This window comes from Vipera ursinii, assembly GCF_947247035.1.
Source record: "Vipera ursinii genome assembly, chromosome: 2".
Lineage (NCBI taxonomy): Eukaryota > Metazoa > Chordata > Lepidosauria > Squamata > Viperidae > Vipera > Vipera ursinii.
This window is the reverse complement of record NC_139513.1, coordinates 68,995,528-69,020,699: the sequence shown is the minus strand read 5'-3', so window position 1 is coordinate 69,020,699 and position 25,172 is coordinate 68,995,528. Positions and strand designations below refer to the sequence as shown.

Sequence of the window (25,172 nt, the reverse complement as noted above, 5' to 3'; positions counted from 1 at the left end):
GCAGAGCATTATTTAGAAGAAAACAATGTAAAGATTTCACACAAAATATACTATTACATTACAAAATTACTTTACTGACTTAGGAAATTATGAAACATCTCTTCTGTTTACAAATCGAGAAGACTCCTTTACTACAGCATGTCTCAATCAGATAATTCCACTAGATGGTTCTTACTTTACTGGACTGATAAGACAATGTAGTCTTTCTTTTCATACAAAGCTTACTCATATCAGGAATCACGTCAGTATCAGGACTTGGCGGCCTCTCGGGGTAAACCATACAGGAATCACAACCAGATGAGCTAATTCTACTTTACTGTAAGGTTACACTGACTGAATGTTGTAAGTTTGAAAGACAATCCCTCCCGACCATCTCCTTTACAGCCTGAGAAACTAGAGAAAGCCTCTTCTCAGCCTCTTGCCCCACCCACTATCTAGTTGCAGGCTTTGCTGCCCTTTTATCTGACTATAGGTAGTCCTCGACTTACAACAGTTCACTTAGGGACCAAAGTTACAACGGCACTGGAAAAAGTACTTATGACCGTTTTTCACACAACTATTGCAGCATCCCCATGATCATGGGATCAAAATTCAGATGCTTGGCAACCAACTCATATTTATGATGCTTACAGTGTCCCAGGGTCATCTGATCCCCTTTTGCGACCTTCTGAAGAACAAAGTCAATGGGAAAGCCAGATTCATTTAACCTGTGTTAAACAGGAGCAGTGTTTCACTTAACAATGATGGCAAGAAAGTTGTGGAATGGGGCAAAACTCACTTAACAAATGTCTTGCTTAGCAACATAAATTTTGGGCTTAGTTGTGGTTGTAAGTCAAGGACTACTTGTATTCCCTTGGCAGCGTCTCTTTGCTCTTTGTCTCTCTTCCAAGATTTTTCCCACGTACCATTATAGGATAGACCATTTTTCATTCATCTTCATATTCAATAGCGCAAGGAAAGATTTATTACTGTTTGTAAATTCTATTCTACCTCATGTAACTATAGATGTTAAGATTCTAGTTTGACTCCAAAGGCATTTAATTGAATCTCAATGGGGTTTTATAATCTTCTCATTAGCATAGTGTCTTAATGTCTGCCATTAGCACTTGAAACAACATTAACATACTATATATACTCTTTCCTCCCCAATGGAGTGAAATTAGGACTACTGGCTAAGTGTCCTAATTCTATAACCACAAATGTTTATGCATATGAACTTATACAGAATGTGACAAATTGGGTTTGTTCATAAAAAAGTAGTTCTTACTTCTATGTCACTTTTTGTATCTTCCTCTCATATACGGATTTGTTCAGCAGCAACGGGTATGTTGAAAACTAATTTTCTAACACAGCCATTAATGTTCATTGACTTTCAAAACCAAAGGTTGGCATTTTGCATACGGTATTCACATAGTTTAAGAAGCAAGGCTGGGCAATGATATGTTCACAGAAGAAAAAAGTTCTCAGTTCGTATTTAGTTTTTTGTGAATTTGGAAATAGTTTGGTTCTAGGGCAGGGGCAATCAGAAAGCTAATGAGTGGGAAGTATTAAACTGGAAATGCAATGAAGGATGGATTATGTATTAGTGGTCTTTTAAGATTAACAATTCAATCATTGTTTAAAACAGCATAGTATAATCACATCAAACTTGGCCAGCTTTTGTATTTATCAATGTAGCATGCCCAAAGTCCAGCAACTGCTGCTATAGAAAAGTAATAATAATAATAATAATAATATAAAGTTGGAAGGGACCTTGGAGGTCATCTAGTCCAACCCCCTGCTCAGGCAGGAAACCCTATACCAGACATGTCAAACACAAGGCCCGGGGGCCAGATCCGGCCCGCGAAGTGGTTTCATGTGGCCCGCGAAGCCATCCTGGAAACAGTGAGGGAACGGCCCCCACTGCCTTGGCCCTGGCCCAGAGACCCTCCTTCTGCTAGAGACCCTCAGATCTGTCCCACTCCTGCCCAGGCCCCCATAGGCACCCTTGATGCGAACAATGTAGAGCTGGCCACGCCCACCCAGTAGGCCATACACACTCTAGCCACGTCCACCCAGTAGGCCACACCCACCCATGCCACACCCACCCGGCCCCCTGAGGGCAACTGCAATGCTGATGCGGCCCTCAATGAAATTGAGTTTGACACCCCTGCCTATACCATTTCAGGCAAATGGCTGTCCAGTCTCTTCTTAAAAGCCTCCAGTGTTGGAGCATTCACCACCTCTGGAGGCAGGTTGTTTCACTGGTTAATTGTTCTAACTGTCAGGAAGTTTCTCCTTAGTTCTAGATTGCTTCTCTCCTTGACTAGTTTCCATCCATTGCTTCTTGTCCTGCTTTTAGGTGCCTTGGAGAATAGCTTGACTCCCTCTTCTTTGTGGTAGCCCCTGAGATATTGGAACACTGCTATCATGTCACCCCTCACCCTTCTCTTCATTAAACTACACATACCCAATTCCAGCAACCGTTCCCTATATGTTTTAGCCTTCAGCCCCCTAATCATCTTGGTTGCTCTTCTCTGTACCCTTTCTAGAGTCTCAACATCTTTTTTACATCGTGGTGACCAAAACTGGATGCAGTATTCCAGGTGTGGCCTTACCAAAGCATTGTAAAGTGGTATTAGTACTTCACTTGATCTTGATTCTATCCCTGTTAATGCAGCGTAGCACTGTGTTGGCTTTTTTGGCAGCTGCAGCACACTGCTGGCTCATATTGAAGTGATTGTCTACTAAGACTCCGAGATCCCTCTCAGTTACTACTATTGAGCAAGGTACCACCTATACTATACCTATGCATTTGATTTTTCCTGCCTAAATGTAGAACCTTACTTTTTTCACCATTGAGTTTCATTTTGTTAAATAGTGCCCAGTGTTCGAGTCTGTCCAGATCCTTCTGTATCTTAAGCCTATCTTCTGGAGTATTGGCTATTCCTGCCAGCTTGGTGTTGTCTGCAAATTTGATGAGTTCCCCATCTATCCCCTCATCCAAATCATTAATGAAGATATTGAAGAGCACTGGGCCCAGAACAGAGCCCTGGGGCACCCCACTACACACTTCCTTCCATGTAGATGCAGTTCCATTGAGGACCACATGCTGAGTACGGCCTGTCAGCCAGCTACGAATCCATCTGGTGGTAATGCTATCTAACCCACATTTTTCTATCTTATCAAGTAGTAGGTTGTGATCTACTTTATCAAATGCCTTACTGAAGTCCAAGTAAATTATATCTACATCATTCCTCTCGTCCACTAATTTTGTCACTTGGTCAAAGAATGTAATAAGATTTGTCTGGCATGATCTGTTTTTGACAAAGTATTAGAGGTTAGCCAAATAAGTAACAATAAACAGCACGACCAAAGAACTACCAAGACCATTCCCACTAAGACTGACAGGGCAAGCCATTAGAATATAAAATGAGAGCAAACTTCACTCCTTACTAGCACTGATGATGTTACCTAGTTTGTTAATGAAACACCTACAAGAAAATCACCAAGCTGAGACTACTAAGGACCCCACAATTTAATCCTGAGCTGTAAATATTCTTTTATTGATAGAAAAGTGTATTTTCTAAATAGCAGTCAGCGTTACCAGGTATGACTGCAGGGAAGGCTGTTCGGGTGAACTGAGGCTTATAATGACAGCGAAGCTGCAATCAGTGCCATGCTAACAAGCAGAGCGTCTGAGCACTCTCAAGTGCACATTCCTCAACCCCTGAACAGATCCACCATACAGCTTACAAAAAACAATCAAGTGAACTTGAGTCTCTGCATCGGGCTTTAAAAAAAACCAACCGCTTCCGATTTCTCTTCACCCATCTTCTCTCAACTCTTTGCAATTGTTACATAGGCGTACACGAGGCTAGCACAGCACCATGAGCTTGAACGCCTTCCTTCCTTCGTCACCGTGAAAACATTGCTCCCGCCGCCTGTCTTGTCGGTCCAGCCTTCCTTCCACCAGTAGGTGTTGCCCTGATACCAGACTCCAGATTGTACTTGACAAACAACCGCATATCCGAAATCCGAATCTACAGAACCACCACGGTCAGATTCGTTTCCCGTAATAGCTTTCCATCCGCTTTTCACCGTCGAACGCCTTCAATGGTCTATCAAAAACCCTTCGTTGTTCTCCAGTCTTCGGCGAAAAGACGGCGGTTCCCAGCCTCCCAGCTCCCTTTGTTCTCAGCACAAGTTTCGCTTGTCTGGGAAAGAGACTCATGAGCATGGAACAGAAACGCCATGGCGTTTCGGAGACCACGAGGTATTTCGGACCGGACTTCATCGCCAAAGATAAGACGATCTAATTTCACCCCACTGCTAACCCCCTCCCAGATGGGCGAAATTTCGCCTTTCGCTATAGTTGTCCGTAACCATTAAGGCAGGGGTCTTCAAACTTGGCCCTTTTATGACTTGTGGACTTCAACTCCCAGAATTCCTCAGCCAGCTTTGCTGGCTGAGGAATTCTGGGAGTTGAAGTCCACAAGTCATAAAAGGGCCAAGTTTGAAGACCCCTGCCTTAAGGGCTACTGTTCGCCCTTCTCTTCAGCAACCCACCCCGCCCTTCTCTTCCAGTGCTTTTTAGTTTCAGACGACAATACGAGTTTGCGACTCGCCAGCCGGACGGGGAAGACAGAGGCATCCCCGCCGGCTGCCGGCCGCGGAATGCGGGTACCATGCCACTCCCGCGCCGGGCAGCCAGGTGCCCCGGAGCACGTGCTCTGCCGCCTACGTGCCCCGCCCTCCATGTTGGCAATTCTCTATGGCGGGACCCGGGTTGGGCCGGCCGGGGCGGAGAGTCACATGAGCGGCTGCCTGAGCTTGTCCTGTTCGGTTGGGGGAAAAAAAAAGAGCTGCGGCTGGGCCTGGTTTGGGCGAGGCTTCCCGTGGCCGTGAATTTTTTCCCCCTCCACCCTCCACCCTTCCCCTCCCGGCAAGCCGCAGGTTTGAGGGAGCAGCGGCGGAGCGACCACCTGTGAGGAGCATGCGCGCAGCGAAGGTAACCTCCCTCCGGTCCCTCGTCGAAGCTCCCGCGGCTCTGGCGGCGGGCTTTTCTTCCCCTCACCCGCAAACGTGGCTGCCAGGAGGACCGTGCACGAAGGAATGGGGTCGTTCTGGATTGAAAGAGGGTTGTAGCCAGCTTTTGAAGCGGGGCAGCCCCGCTTCTGGAATAATTTACCCTCTAAGGCCAGTTTAGAGTTAGGGCGGCTTTCACCCAAGAGTTGCCCAGAAGGGAGGATTCAATCAAGTGCCCTTCATAGGAAAATAAATAAATAATAAATAAAATGGCCTTGAGGAAAACCCTCATTTCTGCATCACTGTCAGAGAGACGATGGTCCAAGGGAGAGAAATGGAACTGTAAATTGCCACCTGTCTATTTGCTTGCCAGCTATAGAAAAGCAGTTGGACTGACTTGTTGATTGTCTTTCTTTCCATAAAGGGAAGATATTCTGGCTCGGATGAGGAAGCGACTGCTTTTTTGTTTTAAAGTATTTTTCAAAGAAAAATACACTATCTATTGTTTTGCCAATCCAGGTAGCTGGCTTTTGTTTTTGTTTTTTCACATTTCATGAGTACCTTTCATATATAAATTGTAGCTATTATTTTTTTCAGAAGCTTGCTTTGACCATAAAATCACATCACGGCCAATGTGAGTTGGCAGACTCATGGTTGAAAGGGAGTCTCAAAATGTCTTACAGTTAGTCCTCAACTTATGATCGTTTGTTTCATAACTTCAAAGTTATGATTCCACTGAAGAAAGTGACTTACAACTGGTCCTGCACTTTGACTTGTCACGTGATCAGAATTTGGGCTCTTGCCAACATGTATTTACAATGGTTACAGTGTCCCAGGATCACATGTTCACCATTTGTGAGCTTCCCAGAAAGCAAAGTCAAGGGGGGGGATTTGCTTAATGACTGGCAAAAAGGACATAAAATTGGATGTAAGTCACTTAATTATTGCATTGTTTAGTCGTGGAAATTCCAGTCCCAATTGTATTTGTAAGTCAAGGACAACCTATATTATCAGGCTATAGCCCTGCAATTTAATTGTGCAGGTGACAAAACTTGTCAAAAGATATGTGTCAAAGAAGGATTGTGAGGGTGTTTCCATGAATTGTGGTATGGTAAGTCTTTGCCTTTGTTGTGGTTTTATAATGCTTGTAATACCCATGAGGCCTTTTTAATATTGGAAGTAATTTTGGACTACATCTAGCACCAAAGTGGGGAATGTCTTAAAATAATTTTTATTTGCTAGGATTTTTATCTTAGAATGACACTGATTGAAATGGGGCCCTCATTGTATTGTTACCAATTTTAATTTTGTTTTGATGAAAAATTACCAGTTTATAGTTGCTAATCATATGCTTCTAAGTGATCAGTATTATATACACCTTGTCTTTATATGCTAGTTACTTAGAGCAGCTAAAAAGTAGCCTATCTGTATATAGCTATTATACAAGTTGTTAAATACAGTGATTTATTTCATTAATTTAGTTCTTGCAAACACTGGAAGCAATTTCATTTGTGTAAGCTTTGCTTATGGGGATGATTTACCAGTTCTTAGTGCAAGCTTACATACTTATTCCTAGCTGGGTGGCTGAATATTGGTTAAATGAACCTTCTTACAAATATTAAAGTTTTTATTTCAAACATAAGAAAATATGAAAATATGATTTTAAGTGCTACTTTTTTTTAGTAGCCAGGACTGCTACTTTTTTCTGTCAAGCAAGTGTACAGTGTCAGAAATTCTTTGTTACAGCATTTCTTACTATAACTATACAACAAGCTTTTTGGCTTGAATGCAAGAAGATGCTTCTGAGTCCATGGAGACATGAATGTAGTCCCTATTTACACCTTATTAAACCAAATGTGTGCTTTCTTGGGATCACACAATACCTGCAGAAGATAGTCACTGAATCCTGAGAAAAGATGCAGCTGCTTTAAAGAGAACAGATAGGTGTTATGTTCAAGCAGCCTCCTGGCTCCTAAGCACTTTTTTGTCTTCAAACCTAAAGCCCTCAACATCCCAGTTTCTTACATGAAACAGAATATTTGTCAGTGCTTAATATGTTAAATCGCTTAATGTTACATGATTTTTGGAGGCACAGGCAACTTTTCCCATGAAAATATGATAAATGTCTGTAAATCGTAATGCTGCACTCCTGGTATATCACATCACAAGATTATTGAGTGAATTATGTTCCTTACCATATTATTAATTTTGTGCCATAGCATAAAATCACGAAAGAAGGGGTGTAGGTAAATAGTCCAATCTGTATTTTACAGTTAACATTTCTTTTTTAAAGGAGGATGTTCTGTGAAATCCTAGGAAATGGATCTAGTGTTTGTTTGAAATGTTTGCTTCATCAGCCTAATGGAAGAGTCTTCCTGAAGATTGTGGCAGCAGTTTTTTAAAATTTTGAACTTCTACCTGCTATGGAACAAAGTGAGAATCAACAAGGATCCTCATCAGAGATTCAAGATGACAGCAAAAGCAACACAAGACTTTTGCCTAGCCTGGCTGCTGCTGTCAAAGGGGAAATAAAGAAATATGCTGTTACAGATGACTATAAAATCTCTAAACGGGTTTTGGGCCTTGGTATTAATGGAAAAGTATTGGAATGTTTTCACAAAGTGACAGGACGGAAATGTGCTTTAAAGGTATGTAGCAGATGATTCATCCTGATTTGGCTGTTAATTTTCCTTATTTGATTTCTAGGCTAAAAGCAGTTGTTGAGGCTTAGGTAATAAAGTATTCGTATTAGAAATTTTAAATTGCATATCAAGTAGCCTTTTCCAGCCTTGTGCTCTCCAAAGGTGTTAGAATTCACAACCAGCACAGCCATAATTCACAGCCAGCAGAGTCAAAGGTTATATTAGCTGGGGATGTGGATTGATAGCAAACCAACAAATATTCAGATTCCAGGATTCCTTTTTTTAAAAATTTAGCACTAAGCCCTAAGGTATTGTTTGTACACACTAAAACAAATGTTGCTTGAAGAATATTTTTCTTTCACTAGTTAATAATGTGATAATTAAAATGTTAGTAATTTTCTATGGAGGAATGAATTTTGAAAAACTATATATTAACCCATGTTAAGAAACAGAAAATGATTGAAACCATTTTGGTGCCTATTACATTTGTTGTTAACATTTGTTTGGAATAAGAGATTTGTTAAGGGATTAAATAATTTATGGTATTTTTGGTTAGAATCATTACATTTGTATTGAGAGACTAAATAGCCTGCTGCATGGAAAACTGACACTGAAGTCAAAATAGGACCATGGTTAATAATTCAGGTAAGATCCTTCATGATAGTTAAAGATAATGAGAGTGAAATCAGAGAGTGGTGTACATTACACTTTTATGAAACTTAATTGTGAATAAAATGGGCCTTAGCTGCTAAGTATATACAAACAGAATTTACAGTTGTACTGAAATATAAAGCAGGATGGAGTGGGAATGCAGATTTACATGTTCCCTTATAAGTATCCTTATTTAATGTTTAAGGCTTTGGAGAAAATTGGATAAAGCAAGTCATGAAGGCCTGTTTAACCTAGCTTGCATTGGGGGGCGCCTGTGGGGGGCTGGGCAGGGCTCTGGTGGAGATCTAGAAGATTCAGCAGAAGGTGGGTGGGATCGGGGCGGGCACAGGGGACTAGTCTACTGGAGGAGCCTCGCTGCCCCTCATGGGTCATGCAGGGGTCCCTCAGATGGCTGACTGGGCTGCCTGGGACCCTGGGCAACGGATAGTGGCTGCCCATTGCATCTAGTGGGCCAGATCATCTGCCTTTCCCCCTATGTCTTTGCCTCTGTGTACTGCTTGGTGGGCTGGCCCAGTGGCTGCACCACTCAGACCCACCTGCGCTGTGCGGGCTGTGTGATCCCAGGATGTGATGGCTAAGGGGCTGGTGGGCTGTGGCTGCTGCCAGGCATCGCTGGCCCCCGTGTGCTCACTGCCTCCTGTATGTGTGCCCGTGGGGGCATCTAGCCAGGCTCAGATGGGCCAGGGCAGCAGGGGCTGGTTCCTCACCATCTCCGGGGCAGCCCCATGGGCCGGAACTGGGCCCATCGTGGGCTGGATCAGACCCATGGGCCTCGTGTTTGACATGTCTGGTCTATACTTATAGTTGCCATTTAGCATACATACAGGGATCTGTAGAAAGATTTAAAAGTACAGGCTGGATTTTCTGTTGCTAAGTTCATAAAGTTCTGTGTGACACGACCAGATGACTTAGCAATAGCAGTTCTGTCAATTCCCAGTTACATTGTTAATCAATGGCCTCATGTGATCTTCTGACTTCCTGTTAGCTTCCTCATTGAGTTTGCTTGTGAGAAGCCAGAAGGGAAGGTTGCAAATCAGGTTGCATGGCCAAAATCTTGATTGGTTGCTCAATGCTGGATTGTGATTATGTGACAGTTAAAACTTTGTGGACTAGTTGTAATTACTTTTTTTAATGTCACTACAAGTTTGAACAGTTGCTAATTGAGTGGCTGTTAAATGAGAACCACTTGTACTTAATATTATCATCAACTGATCACCATCAAATAGACTTTAGATTCACTGGGATTGAAATGTCTGTAATGGTAGGGAATTGTTACATTTATTCATAAATGAATCGTGAATTCCTCTGTGCTCTGAGGAACATTAAAGCTGGCAGTCTTATCTCAATCTTCAAACCTGATTGGTCTGTGAAAAAATGGAAATAGTGATTCTGATAGATTGGTTGGGATCCTGAGCTGAGTTTTCTTAAATTTCCAGTAAGTTTTGGGTGGTGACACATCTTAATAAATTGTGAAGCAACAATGGAGGAACTCACCTTTGCAAAGTGAGTGCAACTGAATATCAGTCAGAGACATTTTAAGATCTTTACCATATGAGGGCACTAAACAAATTCTGTAATGTTATTGTTTTTATTTGGTAAAAAGAATTTTGCACATTGATGGCTCAATAGAGAGGAAAACGTCCTGAAATTTACTATTTTAGGTTTGCCAAATACTCTAAGAAAAGTCGTTAGTATCTGCTCTGATTTAGATTTTTTTCTTACAGTGAAACTAATAACAGATGACTGAAGTACCACTTTCCATAAGATAGAAGTGTGGAAAGAGGCCACCTACATGTTCATTTGGTTCATGTCCACCATTACTTAGAAGAGCTGCTCACTGGAGATTATTTATAAGTTGTTACTAAAATGTTCAGAAACTGAACAAGTCAAACATTGTATACATTAAATGGATTAAACAAGACAGTTGATATGCAAAGTGGGGAATTCCAGGGGAAGATAAATATTAAATTTATGGTGGATATTACATTCAGATTTTTTAATTGGTATAATTACTAGTTATTGGTATTATTACACCAGTGTTGATTGCCAAACTAGGTAATTATGTTTGAAAAGATGCTGGAATTACAATAATGAGGCTGGCTAATTTTTTTAAAAAAGCCATACTGAATTAAACTTAGCTTATAAGTTTAATTACAGGCTATAATTCTGCACTACTATCAATATCTTTGAATGGGATGACGCTCCTCCAAGTAGAATTGATACAAAGTGTGGGAGTACAAATCCATGTTTTGTATCACTTGCATTTTGTTTCTGGATCAAACATTGGTTAATCGTATCTACATCACTTCAGATCTAGATTACTGCAAGATGCTGAATATGGGACTGTCCTTGAAATTTGAAAATTTCAACTGGCAGCACATACAATGTTAGGTGTACTGAGGCCCACCTGTATAATTTTCTAAGTACCGGTAAATAAATATTTTTTTCTGATTGATGAGTCTTATATTGGCTACAATTCCTAATTATTGAATATTGATTTGATTGTAATGTTTTAAAAATGTTATATTCATGTAAGAGTACCTTTAACTGAATTACTAAAATATTAATTTAAAATTTTTATTCAGTTTTATATAGCTTGTAAATCTTTTTCCTATGTTTTTCCCCCATTTCTTATTTCCTTGGTACTCTAATGTTTTCAAATATCCAGAAAACAAAAATTCTATTTTCATCTTTTTTCCCTCGGAAAGCTCCAAAATGACAGTGACACCGTACTCTGGTTTTTCTTGAATAAAACAGATTATTTCAAACTGCTTCAATTTCAGCTATCTGGATATGACCTATACCACAGGTCTGCAACCCGCGGCTCTAGAGCCGCATGCGGCTCCTAGTCCTCTGCCATGTGCAGTCCCCCCCCCCAAAAAAGTGGGACTAAAAATGTTCAACCAATCAATTCAAATATGCAGGGTAGGTGCATATCTCGCCTTGGCTCCACTCTTCAGTCAAACCCTGTTCTGCGCATGCGCGCATGTACGCGCATGTGCACACCTTTTTTGCGGCTCCCAGTTTTTCCTTTTGTGAGGGAACCGGTTCCGAGTGGCTCTTTCACTGTTTCAGGTTGCTGACCCCTGACCTATACCAAGAACTGGACAGGGATTATATGTCCTGATTTTTTTTTAATTGCTGGATCTCTTAGCAGCATTTGATACAACTGAGAATGGTATCCTATCATATTATTTAACCAATGTGACTAGAATTAACATTTATGACATTTCTAGTCTTATTTGACAGAACACACTCAGATGACAGGTTACAGCTTATTGTCTTAATCTGTTTGAGATGCTTCACAATTACTTATCTTCTGACAAGTATACAAGGCTGTGTCAAAGAAAAGACACTGAGAATGTTATGGTTCAGTTGCATCAATATGTTGGCTATATCCAGCTCTTTTTAAGCTAATGCTGCATACACAGTGGAAATATATACAAAGCCTGAATGCAGTGAGTAACTCTTGGGGTAAAACAAAAGAGTAGCGGTCCAGTTAAGATAGGATTCCTCTATCAGTAGTAAACAACTTAAGAGAGGGGGTGAAGCCTATTTTTGGATATAGTAGTGCTTCCCCTGATAAGTTCAGGAAGACAGTTGTAAAACATTCTTATAAGTAGTACTACTTCAGAGGGTTATTTGGCAGAAGAATCAGTGGTACTTATTATTCAGCAATCTTGGACCTAATCTGTGAGTTTTGCAGTGGAAGGATAATTTGTTCAGCATGACTCATTTTACTCTCTAGATTTTGTTAAATTTATATCACAGCTTTTTTCCAGGAGATCACAATAGCATCTCACTTTATTTTGTCCATAAATAGCAACTTTGTGAATGATAAACTGAACAAGGATACAGAGCAGTTGGACCACTAATACTCTAATATGAAACTGATTCCTGTCCACTATTAATTGTCATCAGTTGGCAGGAGGGAGGGGCGTGACGGCTCAATGATTAAAGTCATTGAGTTTGTCATCTGGAAAGCTAACACTTCAAAACCCGAGTACTATGTGACAGGGTGAGCTGCCGTTATTTGCCCCAGCTCCTGCCCACCTAGCAGTTCAAAAGCGTGCAAATGCAAGTCGATAAATAGGTACCATTTCAGTGGGAAAGTAACAGCATTCTGTGCGCCTTGGCGTACAGTCGTGCTGGCCACATGACCTTGGAAATGTCTTTGGACAGCGCTGGCTCCCTCGGCTAAGAAATGGAGATGAGCACCACCCCTTAAATTTGGACACGATTGGATATGGGAAACCTTTACCTTAATAACAAGGGTAGGAGAATGTAGGAAATTTCCTTTTTTATAATATCTTTACTAAATTTCAACGTTGCACAATAAAATACAAACTAATAGAAAAGGGAAAAGGAATGACAAAACACTGAATGTGAGAAATTCCTGTTAGTTCCCAATATAATTGCAGCCGTTTTCTCTGGTCCTGTAGAAATAAATTGAACAGATTGAGTCACTAAATATTTTGGTCAAGTTTGGTTATCTTGTTTGCCATGCTGTTGCTGAAAGGAAAGTAACCTTATGCAGCATTCCAGATGTAGACCATTGCAGCTCTATAGGCTATACTTCACTTGAAGAATTGTAGAATAGAATCAACAACAGCACCAGGTGGTGATGTGAACAATTACATTTTGCAGTATATTTGCAATACAGAAAAGCTATTGGTTCTATTCCACTTAGGTTAATTTGTTCATAAATTTGATTGAACTAAATTGGATATATTAATCACACAACACTATCTTATGCCATCTTTATTTCAGTAGACAGGTTGGGACCATTGCTGTACAAACCACTGTTGTATAATCATCCTTTTCTAATTAGAACATAGATTCTTTTTATTAATTCATAGAAAAATCATTAGTACATACAATTTTTAGAATTTTCACAATGGATAATGTAAAAGGAAGAAAGTGGATTTCTAAGTTATGTAAACATTACAAAATTGACTAGGCTTTACTTTCTAGATTTCAAATGTAGTTAAAATGGTGAAAGGTCAGGCAGGACTACAATTACATAAAATTTGAGTGGACTTTATATTTTATCTTAAGTGTAACAGATCTATCAACAGCAACATTTAGGATATATGGTGAATGTTAAATGTTTTTGTTTGTGTCTATATTTATAGCACATTTTTCCTCTATGCATCATGGATTTATGTTACTTAGTTATTTGATGATAATGTTTGTTAATTACTGTTCAACAAAAAGTAATGAAAAAAATAACATTATGATAGTGACTATTAGTATTCTTACACCAGAAATTTTCATATTTGTCTATATCTTTTATCTTTATCAGTAAATATCAGTTAATTGCATGAGTCAACAACAGATGTAATTAATATACTTTCTTAGTTACATTTTTTGCTAGACAACTGTCTCTGTCCTGGGCCTTGATGATTACACTTCAGTGTTCAGAATTTCTATTACTTGGACCCCAACTATCTGTAAGTTATATGTTCTCCAGCTTTGATTTCTTACATTCATTACTTTAAAAGCAGACTCAGGAAAATCTCCTCTGGTGGCTGTTCTGTGTCATCAAAAAGTGAACATAAACATTAATGATTTAAATTATTGAGGAAACAAGAAATGAAAAAGAGTAAAATTGTTGTAGTGAATGGGGGACATTTCATTCCTAGAGGTTCAAGCACTAAGAGAGTCAAGCAAAAACTGACTAGGTATTTAATCCTGGTTATGTATAGAGGCAATTGATGCGGAAGAAAATCAAATGCTAAGAAACCAACTAGGAATGACAGTTCCCCTTTCAGTCTGGAAGTTTTGTTTTTAAAGAGAAAGGTATAATCTTCATTTTGTCTTTAATCTTAACTTTGATATGAAGAGTAGGAGTTTCTTTTCCCTGTAGGCTAGCCGAAAGCCATTCCTTTAAAATCCTCCAACAGAGATGGGGTTTTTATACTACCCATTAAGATAAATGAAACTAGACTTAAGTTGGATGTTACTGTTCTTGTGGCTTTATTTTAATTTTTTCTTGATCTCAATCTCTTTGTGTGATAAGTGAGATCCTAGGCTAAAGAAGCAATTGAATAGTCTTCCCAGAATAAATTATTCATCTCTTCTCCTTTTTCCCCTTTCTCTTTTGGTGCCTTACAAGAACCAAGGTTCCCTACTCCTGCTCTAGTGCATAGTTTCACATTTAGAGAACTACTAAAGGAAGGAAAGCCACACTTGCCCCCTTCTGAATAAACTAGGGCAGAGAGAATTTATTTGGAGAAAAGCAGCTAATACAGTGGAAGTAGAAGCATTTGTGTAGTATTGTTGTAGAGGGAGTATTTAGATGCATATCTCTAGTGCCCAGTGTAATAAATCTGAAATATCTTGTACATTCTGTGATTCCCATTACAATTGCTTTAATTTATTTTGGGGCATTATGAATATAGGATTTGGAGGGAAATATGGTCCTATTTTAACAACCACTCATTAAGCGACTAAACTTGGGATAGCACTGAACTAGCGATATTTATGATCAGTTCTTAAAGCTTTGGCCATTGTGGCACTCCCCTGGTCATGTGATTGTGATCTGGCAATCAGCCCAGATTTATAGCCTTTGCAGCATCACACAGTCATGTGATCATGATTTGCAATCTTCCCTGCCACCAAGCAAGCAAAGTCAGTAGGGAAGCCAGCAAGAGATCAGAAGTTAAAATCACAGCAGATCCTCGCTTAATGATCTGCACAGTATTTTCTTGATGGTAATTGGGGACTGCTGGAACAGCCATTGTTAACTGGCAGGGCTATGTGATTTACCGTTTTGCACTGCATTGCTTACTGATGGATATTCTGGTCCCAGTTATTATTGCTAAGTGAGGGTTACCTGTAAAAGTTTGTGACTATTCACATAAGAGATATTCTGTGCTGAGATTCTGTTAAGTGCTCCTGTTATCTTGGGTGATACCTTTTTTGAGAAAGCTGAGGCATAACAAACTTCTAGCCTCATCCATTTTTTCTCCCCTCCAAATTTTTGTGTTCTTGACAGATGGCTTTTTACCAAAATCTTTTGTCTACTGTGGGAATAAAATTAGAACAGTCTGGAACTGGACAGATTACTCAAGGGAAAGTATGTGAGTCTTTAAAAAGTGTTTGGGAAGACTTAATTGCAGAGCCATATGTTACTCATTCAAATTGCATAGTAACTGGAAAGTCCCTGTCATATCCAATAATTCTTACTAATGGAACTATTCAACATTTTGGCTAATCGCTTTTGTCTGGAAATGTGAACATGTGTGTCTCCAAAGACAGTGTAGGACAGCCATGTCAAACTTGCGACATCACATGACGTCACGTGACGTATTGCGACTTTTTCCCCATTGCCGGCAATGGGGAGGGCGCGGTTTCGTCGGCCCGCGAGCCAGCAGTTTGACATGCCTGGTGTAGGAGCTTCAATAGTTACTTTAGTTATTTTCCCAAAGTGTTTAACTTGCTATGCCAAGCAGAATAAATTAAACTATTTATCAATGCCCTTCTTAGAAATGGTGTTAACTTATTTCCATGCAGTTGAAATGTCATATGCATTGCTGCCATAGTTTAGAAAATTAAAATTGGGTATTTGGTTTTAAGCCAGATTATATGAGAGGCAATGCTTCCAGTGGAGAGAATGCTCAGATTTAAAAGGGCAGAAAAGTAAAAATGTTAACTGATGTGACAATATCATTCTTTTTTTTAGTTTAATTTTGTTAATCTTTTCTTAATATCATTCATTTTTGTCTGTGAGAATATAATTAGGGGTATGCAGGGCTTTTTTTCTCATAGAACGCTCAGAACGGTGTTCCGGCACCTTTTTTTGCACACACAAAAAAAGCTCGCTCTGAAAGCCTTTTGCAGGGCTAGGCAATCTTGGCCCTTTTTTATGACTCATGGACTTCAACTCCCAGAAATCCTGAGCCAGCTATGCTGAGGGGAAAGGGAGAGGTTTCCAAGCTGAGCCATGCTGGCTCAGGAATTCTGGGAGTTGAAGTCCTTGAGTCATAAAAGAGCCAAGGTTGCCTACCCTGCACTAGAGGAGGACATTAAAAATATTTACAGGGTTATTTCTTTAGGAACTAAACTTAGAATCTAAAACAGCTAATTCAAAAAAGCCAACAGGAAAGAACCTCACATTTTTCATCTGCTTCTGTCTTTTGGAAGGTAAAATTAGGTAACAAAATAATCTATTTCCTATATTAACATCTCTGCAATGAAATCAATAAAGGTAACAGGAAAGAAATGAGATACATTTTTCTCAATGTAATATGTCTAATTAAGCTGATGCTAGAAAAAAATAGTATCTTTTGTACATACTCTTGAAAACTATTCTGAATATGTTGTTAAAATGTATTGGTGTTGAAATAATTAGTGCACACATATACCTATAACCAGTTTATTGCATTTGGCAATTGTACTAAAAAGGTCTCATTGCCAACCAATATAATTCATTTAATTTGAAATCAAGTGAAAAATTGATTTAAATTATTTTATTAAAACAAATTAATGGCAATTCTTTTATAAGAAGTTGCCTCAAACAAAATGAGTTTGACATGCCTGCTCTAGATAGTTGAATGCTCCAAAATAAATTCTATACCAGGCCTGTACATGCAGCCTACCAAGCACTCTTGGACAGAGCACAGACTTTTTTTTTTAAAGAGTAATAAAATCACCACCACTGCCCTGAAAGTCATGTTGCCTAGTGCCTCCATGGTTTACCATGAACACGAGCTCCAACACTGTAGATGCTCCTCTAGTCACCAAATCATTGATTAGCCCACCAGCATTCCTTTGCAGACCACAAAGATTTTTAATTTATCAGTGTGGGCCTTTCCCTTCTACAAATTGCACAGACCTCTTCTAGATTTTCCTCTTGCCTTTCCGAGTTAACTGCTTGGTCTGTCATTGAGCAAGAATTGACTTTGTTTGGAAGCATATTATCATTTGATGTATATTTAACATATGTTCTACCTTTATTTACCGATTGTATAATATTTGTATGCAATCCACATGGCGAGGTTTGGGGCAACTTACAATATTTTTAAAATCATAAGATTAAAACATAAAAGCAGGGCTTTTTTTCTCATAGAACACTTAGAATGGCGTTCCGGCACCCTTTTTTGCACACACACACACACACACACACAAAAAGCTTTTGCACAAGCTATGCTACTCCCTCTATTGGCTTTCAAAAGCCTATTGGCTTTCAAAAGCCAATAGGAATTGCTGCTGAGCGTGCCAAAAGACCTGGCCGGCTAACGTTGCATTGGCAAGTTGTCTGCAGTGAAGGCGAGTTGGCAGGAACTTTGCATCCCTCCCTGCTGCCCAACTACACCGTCTCAACTAGGTAAGTAAGAGAGGACGAGTGGGAGGTGGGTTCTGCGGAATCCATGTGCACTCCTTCCTTGTGCTCACCCGTGTCAGCCAGGCTGGTGGCCTACCTGGTGCTGGACCTGCGCCACTGTCACCTCGCCCTGCGTGCCTAAGTGGCTGCCCAGCATTGCCTGGCCCGCACTGCCTCCGGTGCCGGCCCCGCACAGCTGTGCCATATAGAGCAGGTCCCACTGCTCCCACAGCATCAGATGTGCTGGCTCTGGCCCCGCGGGGCAGCCTGCCGCTAACACCCCTCATACTTGTGACCGCAGCAGCGTCACACACACACCCCCCGCCACCGCTCACCAATATGAGAGTTCCGGCACCTTTTTTTTTTTTTTTTTTAGAAAAAAAGCACTGGAGGTATGTAATACTTTTTTATGCATAGAAATTTCCATCTTCCCCTCATACATTTTTATTGCTGGAGAAATATAGTAGAACAGCTGATATTGTAGGATAATTGATCCTGAGTAAACTGAATTTAATTTACTGAAAGGGAGAAGCTGTGCACTGAAGTGAGATTTTTGCTGTTCAGTTTATTACTTTTTAGCCAACTCAAAGTGTTATGTCAAGTGGTGGCTTTGCCTTGGTACAAAGCATGTTTGTTCATTTAAGATGAAGCACTCAATTTTTCTCTTACCAAAACTGTTTGTATTATGCCATTCTGTTCTAAAGGATGACACAACTATCAGCAGTTTTGCGAAAGGATTGGGCTAAGGGGTTGGGGCAAATTAGAATCATCATGGATTTCCCATTAATATCAAACAAGTTAATCTTTAAATATTCTTGAAGTTAAAAAGACTGGCACCCACAGAAAATAATTAAATTGGATTAATCCCCAATCAAATTCTTCTTTCTTCAAACCTTTTCAGTAATAATGCTTTAACACAAACATTTTGCAGAAATATGAGGGTTTTTTACAAATTATATTTTTCAGAAAAACTATTTTTCTATAATCTTTCTAATTGATGATTAAATAAACATGTTCAAAACTATAATTTCTCTCAGCACCAACATTTTTTTTAGAACTGATGATGGTAATTTTCTTGAATGTCTGAAGTCTACTTTAATTTTGTGAGATCAAAACTTGCTCCGTTTCAAAAAGTTAATTTATTGTGAGATAATTACTTATTGTAATTTAAGATACTTTGTTCTGACTAGTTTTATTCTGATGAGCATGTCTTCCCTGCTGAGTTATCAGTGAAATCAAGAGTGAACTTTCAGTTGCTTTACAGTACATACTAAAATTTCCCACAATTTTAATATATAAAGAATGGACTTGTGGGGGGGGGGAATCTTCATCAGGGTCCAGTCCAAGCTGGGAATAAACAAAATGGAGACTGCTTTAGAAAGAAAATTGCAGTTTATTGAAGAGGAGAGCCAGACAGAAAGATAGCTCAGGGAAAACTGACCACATGTTGCTGGGAGTGGTGGGTTTTTATATTTTCTGGAGCTTTTAAGGTTGTTTCCTGTTCCTGTTTGAGGCTTTGTATTTTCTGTGTCATGTACTTTGACCTGAGTCTGAGTGTGCCGTTCTGGTATTGGTGGATTAATCCTATTATTATGTCCCCAAGGGTCATGTCTTTTAGAGTTTGGGTGGGGTATGTAGATTTTAGAGGTCTTTGCCTTCCTAATCTCAGCTTCTACCTTCCTGGCCCCAACCTTCCTGAATGGATAATTAAATTTGTATTTCTAAAAGCTGGCCTCTGCCTAAGGGCTGGGGCTGATTTTGGGGGGCTGGTTTCTGTCTTTTTTTAAGATCTTCTCCATTATTCCTTTGGGGAAATATATTCTGCCTTTTTAATATTTCCCCCAAAATTTCTTTCTCTGGATTCTTCCCACAGAATAAAATCTAATTTAAATTGATGCTCTCTGAGCTTGGTTGTTTTCTTGCAGAAGTTGCACTGCCCAAACTAGGTAATATCATCAGTGCTGGTAAGGAGTGGGGTTTTCACTCAGTTTATATTCTAGTGGCTTGCCCTGTCAGTGTTGATGAGAGCTGTTTACTGTTAGCCTGTTTGGCAATTCTTTGATTGGGGTATTGTTTGCTTCTTGATTGTTAATCTAATGTTAATCTTGGTGTTAATATCTGCTCATATGGGTGTCTTTTTCTTTCCTTTTTGGCTTGTTGATTGACTCTTTTGAATAAATAAGAATATTACTTAGAAGAGCACAAACACACTGCAGCAACCCTGTCCATCAGAAAAGGGAATGGATCATCTGTACAACATCTTCCAACAAAACGGATGTCCACGCATCAAAAAACGCCTGAGCATTCAATTCAATATGGAACAACGAATCAAGCTGTGAAAAGGATAATGTTGCCATGCATCAAAAGCATCTCAGAAACCACCAACCAACGATTACAACCATCTGGCAGCAGCCTACAAACAAAATAAAGCCCTTCAAAACATTCTTAAGTAAACCAAAAGACTCAGCAGAGCAGAAGAAAAAAGATGAGTCACCTTCAACATATAGTGTAAGGACTACAACAGCCACTATGTGGAACAAACAGGCAGAAGGCTAGCAGAGCACATCCATGAATGCCAACTAGCAGTCAGAAGACATGATGAAAACTCCATAATGGACAGACTTAACCATAGTGTCAACTAAAAACCACCTTAGACGAAGCTGAGTCTAAAAATGCTAAAGAATTCCTGGAAGCCTGGCTCTCTGACAAATCAGCCATCAACAGGCACATAGACATAAAATCTAAATACCATTCAAACGAGACAATCAACATGCCGAAAAGGGAATAAAAAGACCAAAACATCAGCTGTCAGCCTCACCAGCTGTCAACGCTCAAATGAGCAGAGATTAACATCAAGATTAACATTAAGACTAACAATCAGGATGCAAACAATACTCCAGTCAAAGAACTACCAAACAAACTAATTGTAAACCAAAGAACCACCAAGACTACTTCCACCAACACTGACAGGCAAGCCACTAGAACAGGGGTCGGCAACCTCGGCTCTTTTATGACTCGTGGACTTCAACTCCCAGAATTCCTGAGCCAGCATAGCTGGCTCAGGAATTCTGGGAGTTGAAGTCCACGAGTCATAAAAGAGCCGAGGTTGCCGACCCCTGCACTAGAATATAAACTGAGAGCAAATCCCACTTTCTAGTTTGGGTAATGAAAAATCTGCATGAAAATAACCAAGCTCAGAGGGCACCAAGGACCCTTTATTTCAACCTTGAGCCACAAATATTGTCCTCTAGTTTAACTTGTGAAAAGATTGCAATGTATTTAAGAAACTGACTGGAAATGTGTGCTATTCAGTCTGTTGAAAACGTTTATCATATGGTAGTTCATATCTTATTGTTGGGAATTGGGAAATACATGTTTTCATGCAAAGTAGACTTCATAAATAAAACACTCTGCCTAATAAAGTAATTATGCCTATCTGCTGTAGAGACATAATCATATACAAAGCAGCTTTTGAGTGTCTCTGTTATAATGATAGGTAAATAGTATACAGTACATGGTATATTTCAAAAATGACCATTTTTATATCTTCTGTACTACCTTATAGTTTTGCTGCTGATGGAGTAAATTCAGTTATTTTAAAAGACTTTCAAGTCTGCTAAATATTTTACTGATGGTGTAAGGCTTACAATGCAGGGCAATGTCTAGACAGATTTTAAAATTTCATCTCGTGGACACTATCCTGCATATCTAAAATCACTCCAACTTCATTTTTTCCTCTTAAAATGCACAGCTGGAAATATTGGTCTTCAAATACGATTTTATTTTGCTACTTTCTGATAATATGGAAATTATTTGGTGAAGTGAAATTGCTTTGCATTGGGGTATTATTTATTTGAGCGCTTGTAAACTGGCTTGTTCAAGAGGTCACTTGAGAGATTTATTTACTTATCTTTTTAAATGGTGGTGGTTTCTTTTTCTTTGGTTCACTTTTTAAAATGGTGGTTCTTGTTAAAGAACAACCATGTAAGTAAGTGGATGCTAACTCATCAAAATTTGGTGAGTGGAAATGCAGGAATTAAAAAAAGAGGGGGAGGAAAGTACAGCATAATCTTAATGCATCTTCGTAATACAAGCTGGGTTAGTGCTGTTCCCTGAGTTATTTCCAAACTGCCAACAATCTGAAACAAGTCTGTCTAGATTTATGACATAACAAAATCTCATAGAGATTGCAATACTATTTTATGGCTCGGAGGCAGTTTTTAAAAGTGTTGAATTACATTTTGTTTGTTGACTTTGTATACAATTGTGGCGGTGCCTATTTCTTGATATCCCTGTTAGATACTACTTTAACAAAGTTCTCCTGGGGGTGTAAAGCAAGTCACATGATCGCCAAGGTTTTGGAAGGTGGTTTTGTTTGTTGTATTAATTGCAATTTCAGGTGGGGTTGCTAATTTGATTAGACAAGTAAATCTGAGCTGAGGTGGATCTGACTCTTTCCTTATGCCATTTTATCCCTGGGAAGACATATATAGGCACCTGCAGTTTACTTTTATTTTTCACATAGAGAACGATATATGAAAAATACAAACTTGTCTAAGATTATTGCTACACTTAGAAGTATAAAATATTGCAGATATTAAAGAATATAAAGCTTCCTTTCCAATGTAACATGAGGTTTTGTGTACATTCCAAAAGGAGATTTCTCCAGAAGAATTCAAGAATATTTCTGGTTTTGCCATATGAACTTGCCTCAAGCTTATTTAAATGCTATAAAAAAGCAACCGAGAATGCTTCCACATCTGTGAGTCACAGTATATAAAAGATTTTCAGCTCAGATCCTGATTTGTTGAATATGTGATGTTAGAGCAACCTACGGTTTGGCTTATAAAATGTAGCAAATCAGACTTATATACATATACCGGTATATGTTTATATGGAATATCCTTGTTGTGTTGTTTTTCATACAAATTAATATTGTAATGTTTTCATCAGCCCTTATTACTAATGCTTCCCGATTCTAGAAACACCTCAAATTGTTTGGTAGATCCAGAATGTGCATAGAGTATCCAGTGAAGATTGAATAGGATGCAGCTTTTTTATTGAGCTGGAAAACTGCAAAATCTTTTTCTCTTTTACCAGTTTTCCTTCCTGTAAACTAGATAAGTGGCATTTGGTTGTCCTTGTAATTTCCTTTGTAAATGAGAAAGCCTTGCATCATCCTAAACAGTAAAACTATGCTGTAACTCTCTTGCATTTCAAATTGTATTTTCAAAGTGTTGTAGTTCAGCATGCAAATGAGCTTGGCACGGCCTATTATTCTCTGTGGCAGTATATGCAGGGAAATTATTTTTATTGAATAATACTGAGAAGTGACATATATTTTTAATAAAATGCTACAAAATGCTTACAAAGCTATGTGAAAATAATGTATTAAGGATCAGTGAGTAACAGTGAATGAAACAGTCTAATAGCAGATTTCCCTTAAAGGATTTGTTTTTTAGTTTCCTGTATGCAAAGAAGCTATAAATACAATCTGATTCAAATCATTGATTAGTATCAATATAATCATTAGATTTGGAAAATTATAATCTCACAGACTCACAGTGGCTTTTTTCCCCTTGCGGTAAATATCTGTACAGAACTAATAGAGGTTGATTTAAGTGGATAGAATAAGTACTCTGAATAACATTTGTTCCCCCCAGTATGCTATTGGCTTTCAGTGAGCTTCCATTTTTGCATATTTATGAAGAAACCATGCTAATAATTTACACAATCAGATACTATGACATGTATCAGAAACAAAGATTAGTATCTATTTAAACACAGCCTCAATTTTTCCTCTGTAAATAATTCTTTCCATATATCTATAGATCTAGATAAAGGCTAAAATTTTCAGTAGGAAACAACAGCAAGAGCCAGGTTGTTGTAGTGGTTAAAGTTCTGAGTTTAATGAGAAGACTGTGAGTTCCAGTCCTGCCTTAGGCATGAAAGCCAGCTGGGTAACTTTGGACCGGTTACTCTTTCTCAACCCAACCCACCTCACAAGTTTGTTGCTGTGGGGAAAATAGAAGGGGGAAGGAGAATTATGTGTGGGGTCCCTGGTGCTCTGTGAGCTTGCAGACAATTCATTATCAAACTAGGTAACATCAGGAGAATTACAGTATGTATGTGTCACCTTGAACTACATATGAAACAATAAATATGGGATTTTAAAAAAAGGTTCAAATACCATAATGCTTGAGTTACGTTCATTGACATCCATTTAAATCATGGTTGATATATGCACTTTCCCTCTAGAAATAGGATTCATTTTGGCATTTAAATCTAAAATAATAAAGCAAAGCAAAATTTAAACAGGATTTTATATTAGGATCATACTCCCCCTTCTCTCTGTATGTGTATGTGTTTAATCTTTATGGGCTAAAATATGGATTTACATACATATATTTCCATTATGCTATTCCTTTTCAGGTTAAACAGAGTTATGAAATACTGGCATAAGAAATAGCTTGGCAATATGATATAGTAATATAAAAATATGAACAAGAAGTTGGAGGACAAAAAGGAAATATTGCTCATTTTATCTTATGTTAATATCATTCTTTGTAGTTCTTTCTAATTTATATCCTGCCAAACCATCTTTGATTCTATCACATCTATGCAGTATTTCATTGTTTGTTACAGTCCACAGAAACTCTATCCTCAACACGAACGGTTGCCTTTGGCAACCAGCACCTCCCACACCTTCCCTTTTATAATTCAGCCAAGGCATGGCTTCCTAATGCCTTCTCCTTTGCCTTTGGAGCCGCCCAATTGCATTCCTCTGTCCTAATCGCTTCTCTTGCCTGCGCTTTGGTCCATCCTGGATTTGTCCCAACTGTTCTTCATCACTGTCCAACTCAGGCTCCTAGCACAGCTGTGTCTCAGCCTGAGCGCGAGTAGAGGGGCCAGGCTCCTTGTCTGACTGTAAGTCTTGGAGCTCCTCAGAGCCTTTCTCTGACTCTAATGTCATTCCAGGCCACTCCTCATCTGATTCCTCAGACTGAGCTGCCGAGGCATCACAACACACCGGAAGTCATTTTTTGCTTTTTTTTTAACTTCTGTCAAACCCCACTTGAAAATCTAGAACAGATTTAGAGAAGGGTGTTAAGGATGATTAGGGACTAGAAATGAAAGTTATTAATAATTATTACAAGATCTGGGATTTTCTGGTCTTGAGAAGACTGGAGGGGAATATTCTTCAAATACATGAAAGAAAGTTAGAAAGCGGAAAACTCTGGCTTTTGTTATATGTGAAGCTACCTACCCAGAGTCATTAGAGTTGGGTGGCCTAGAATTTGAAATATAAATGAACACATTCCAGAAAAACCTCACAGAAAGGACAGTGGAACCACTGAGCCAGAGCACTTAATGGATAAATGAACTGCCTATTGTTCCAGGTGTTGGGTTCCTGCACTGAGGAAGGGGCTGGATTTCACAGCCTAAATGCCCTGTCCAGCTTTGATTCTAAGATTCACATGCTTCCATAATTTTAATCCTAATTTTCTTTTGAGACCCATTTT

At 39.1% G+C, this 25,172-nt stretch overlaps 1 protein-coding gene across 4 annotated transcripts in view; it reads left to right on the top strand.

Moving 5' to 3' along the window:
- The first annotated feature begins 4,774 nt into the window (after positions 1–4,774).
- Positions 4,775–25,172, top strand: part of MAPKAPK3 (MAPK activated protein kinase 3) — a 61,018-nt gene continuing 40,620 nt past the window's right edge. For 2 of the 4 annotated variants that reach the window (XM_083356573.1, XM_083356571.1), the window contains exons 1-2: positions 4,775–4,990; positions 7,301–7,655. In XM_083356573.1, coding sequence (XP_083212699.1) covers positions 7,431–7,655 — 225 coding nt within the window. In that variant the 5' untranslated portion in view covers positions 4,775–4,990; positions 7,301–7,430. Of the gene's footprint in view, positions 4,991–5,981; positions 6,119–7,300; positions 7,656–25,172 lie in introns of those variants that run through there. The other 2 variants (XM_083356572.1, XM_083356574.1) reach the window with 2 other exon arrangements.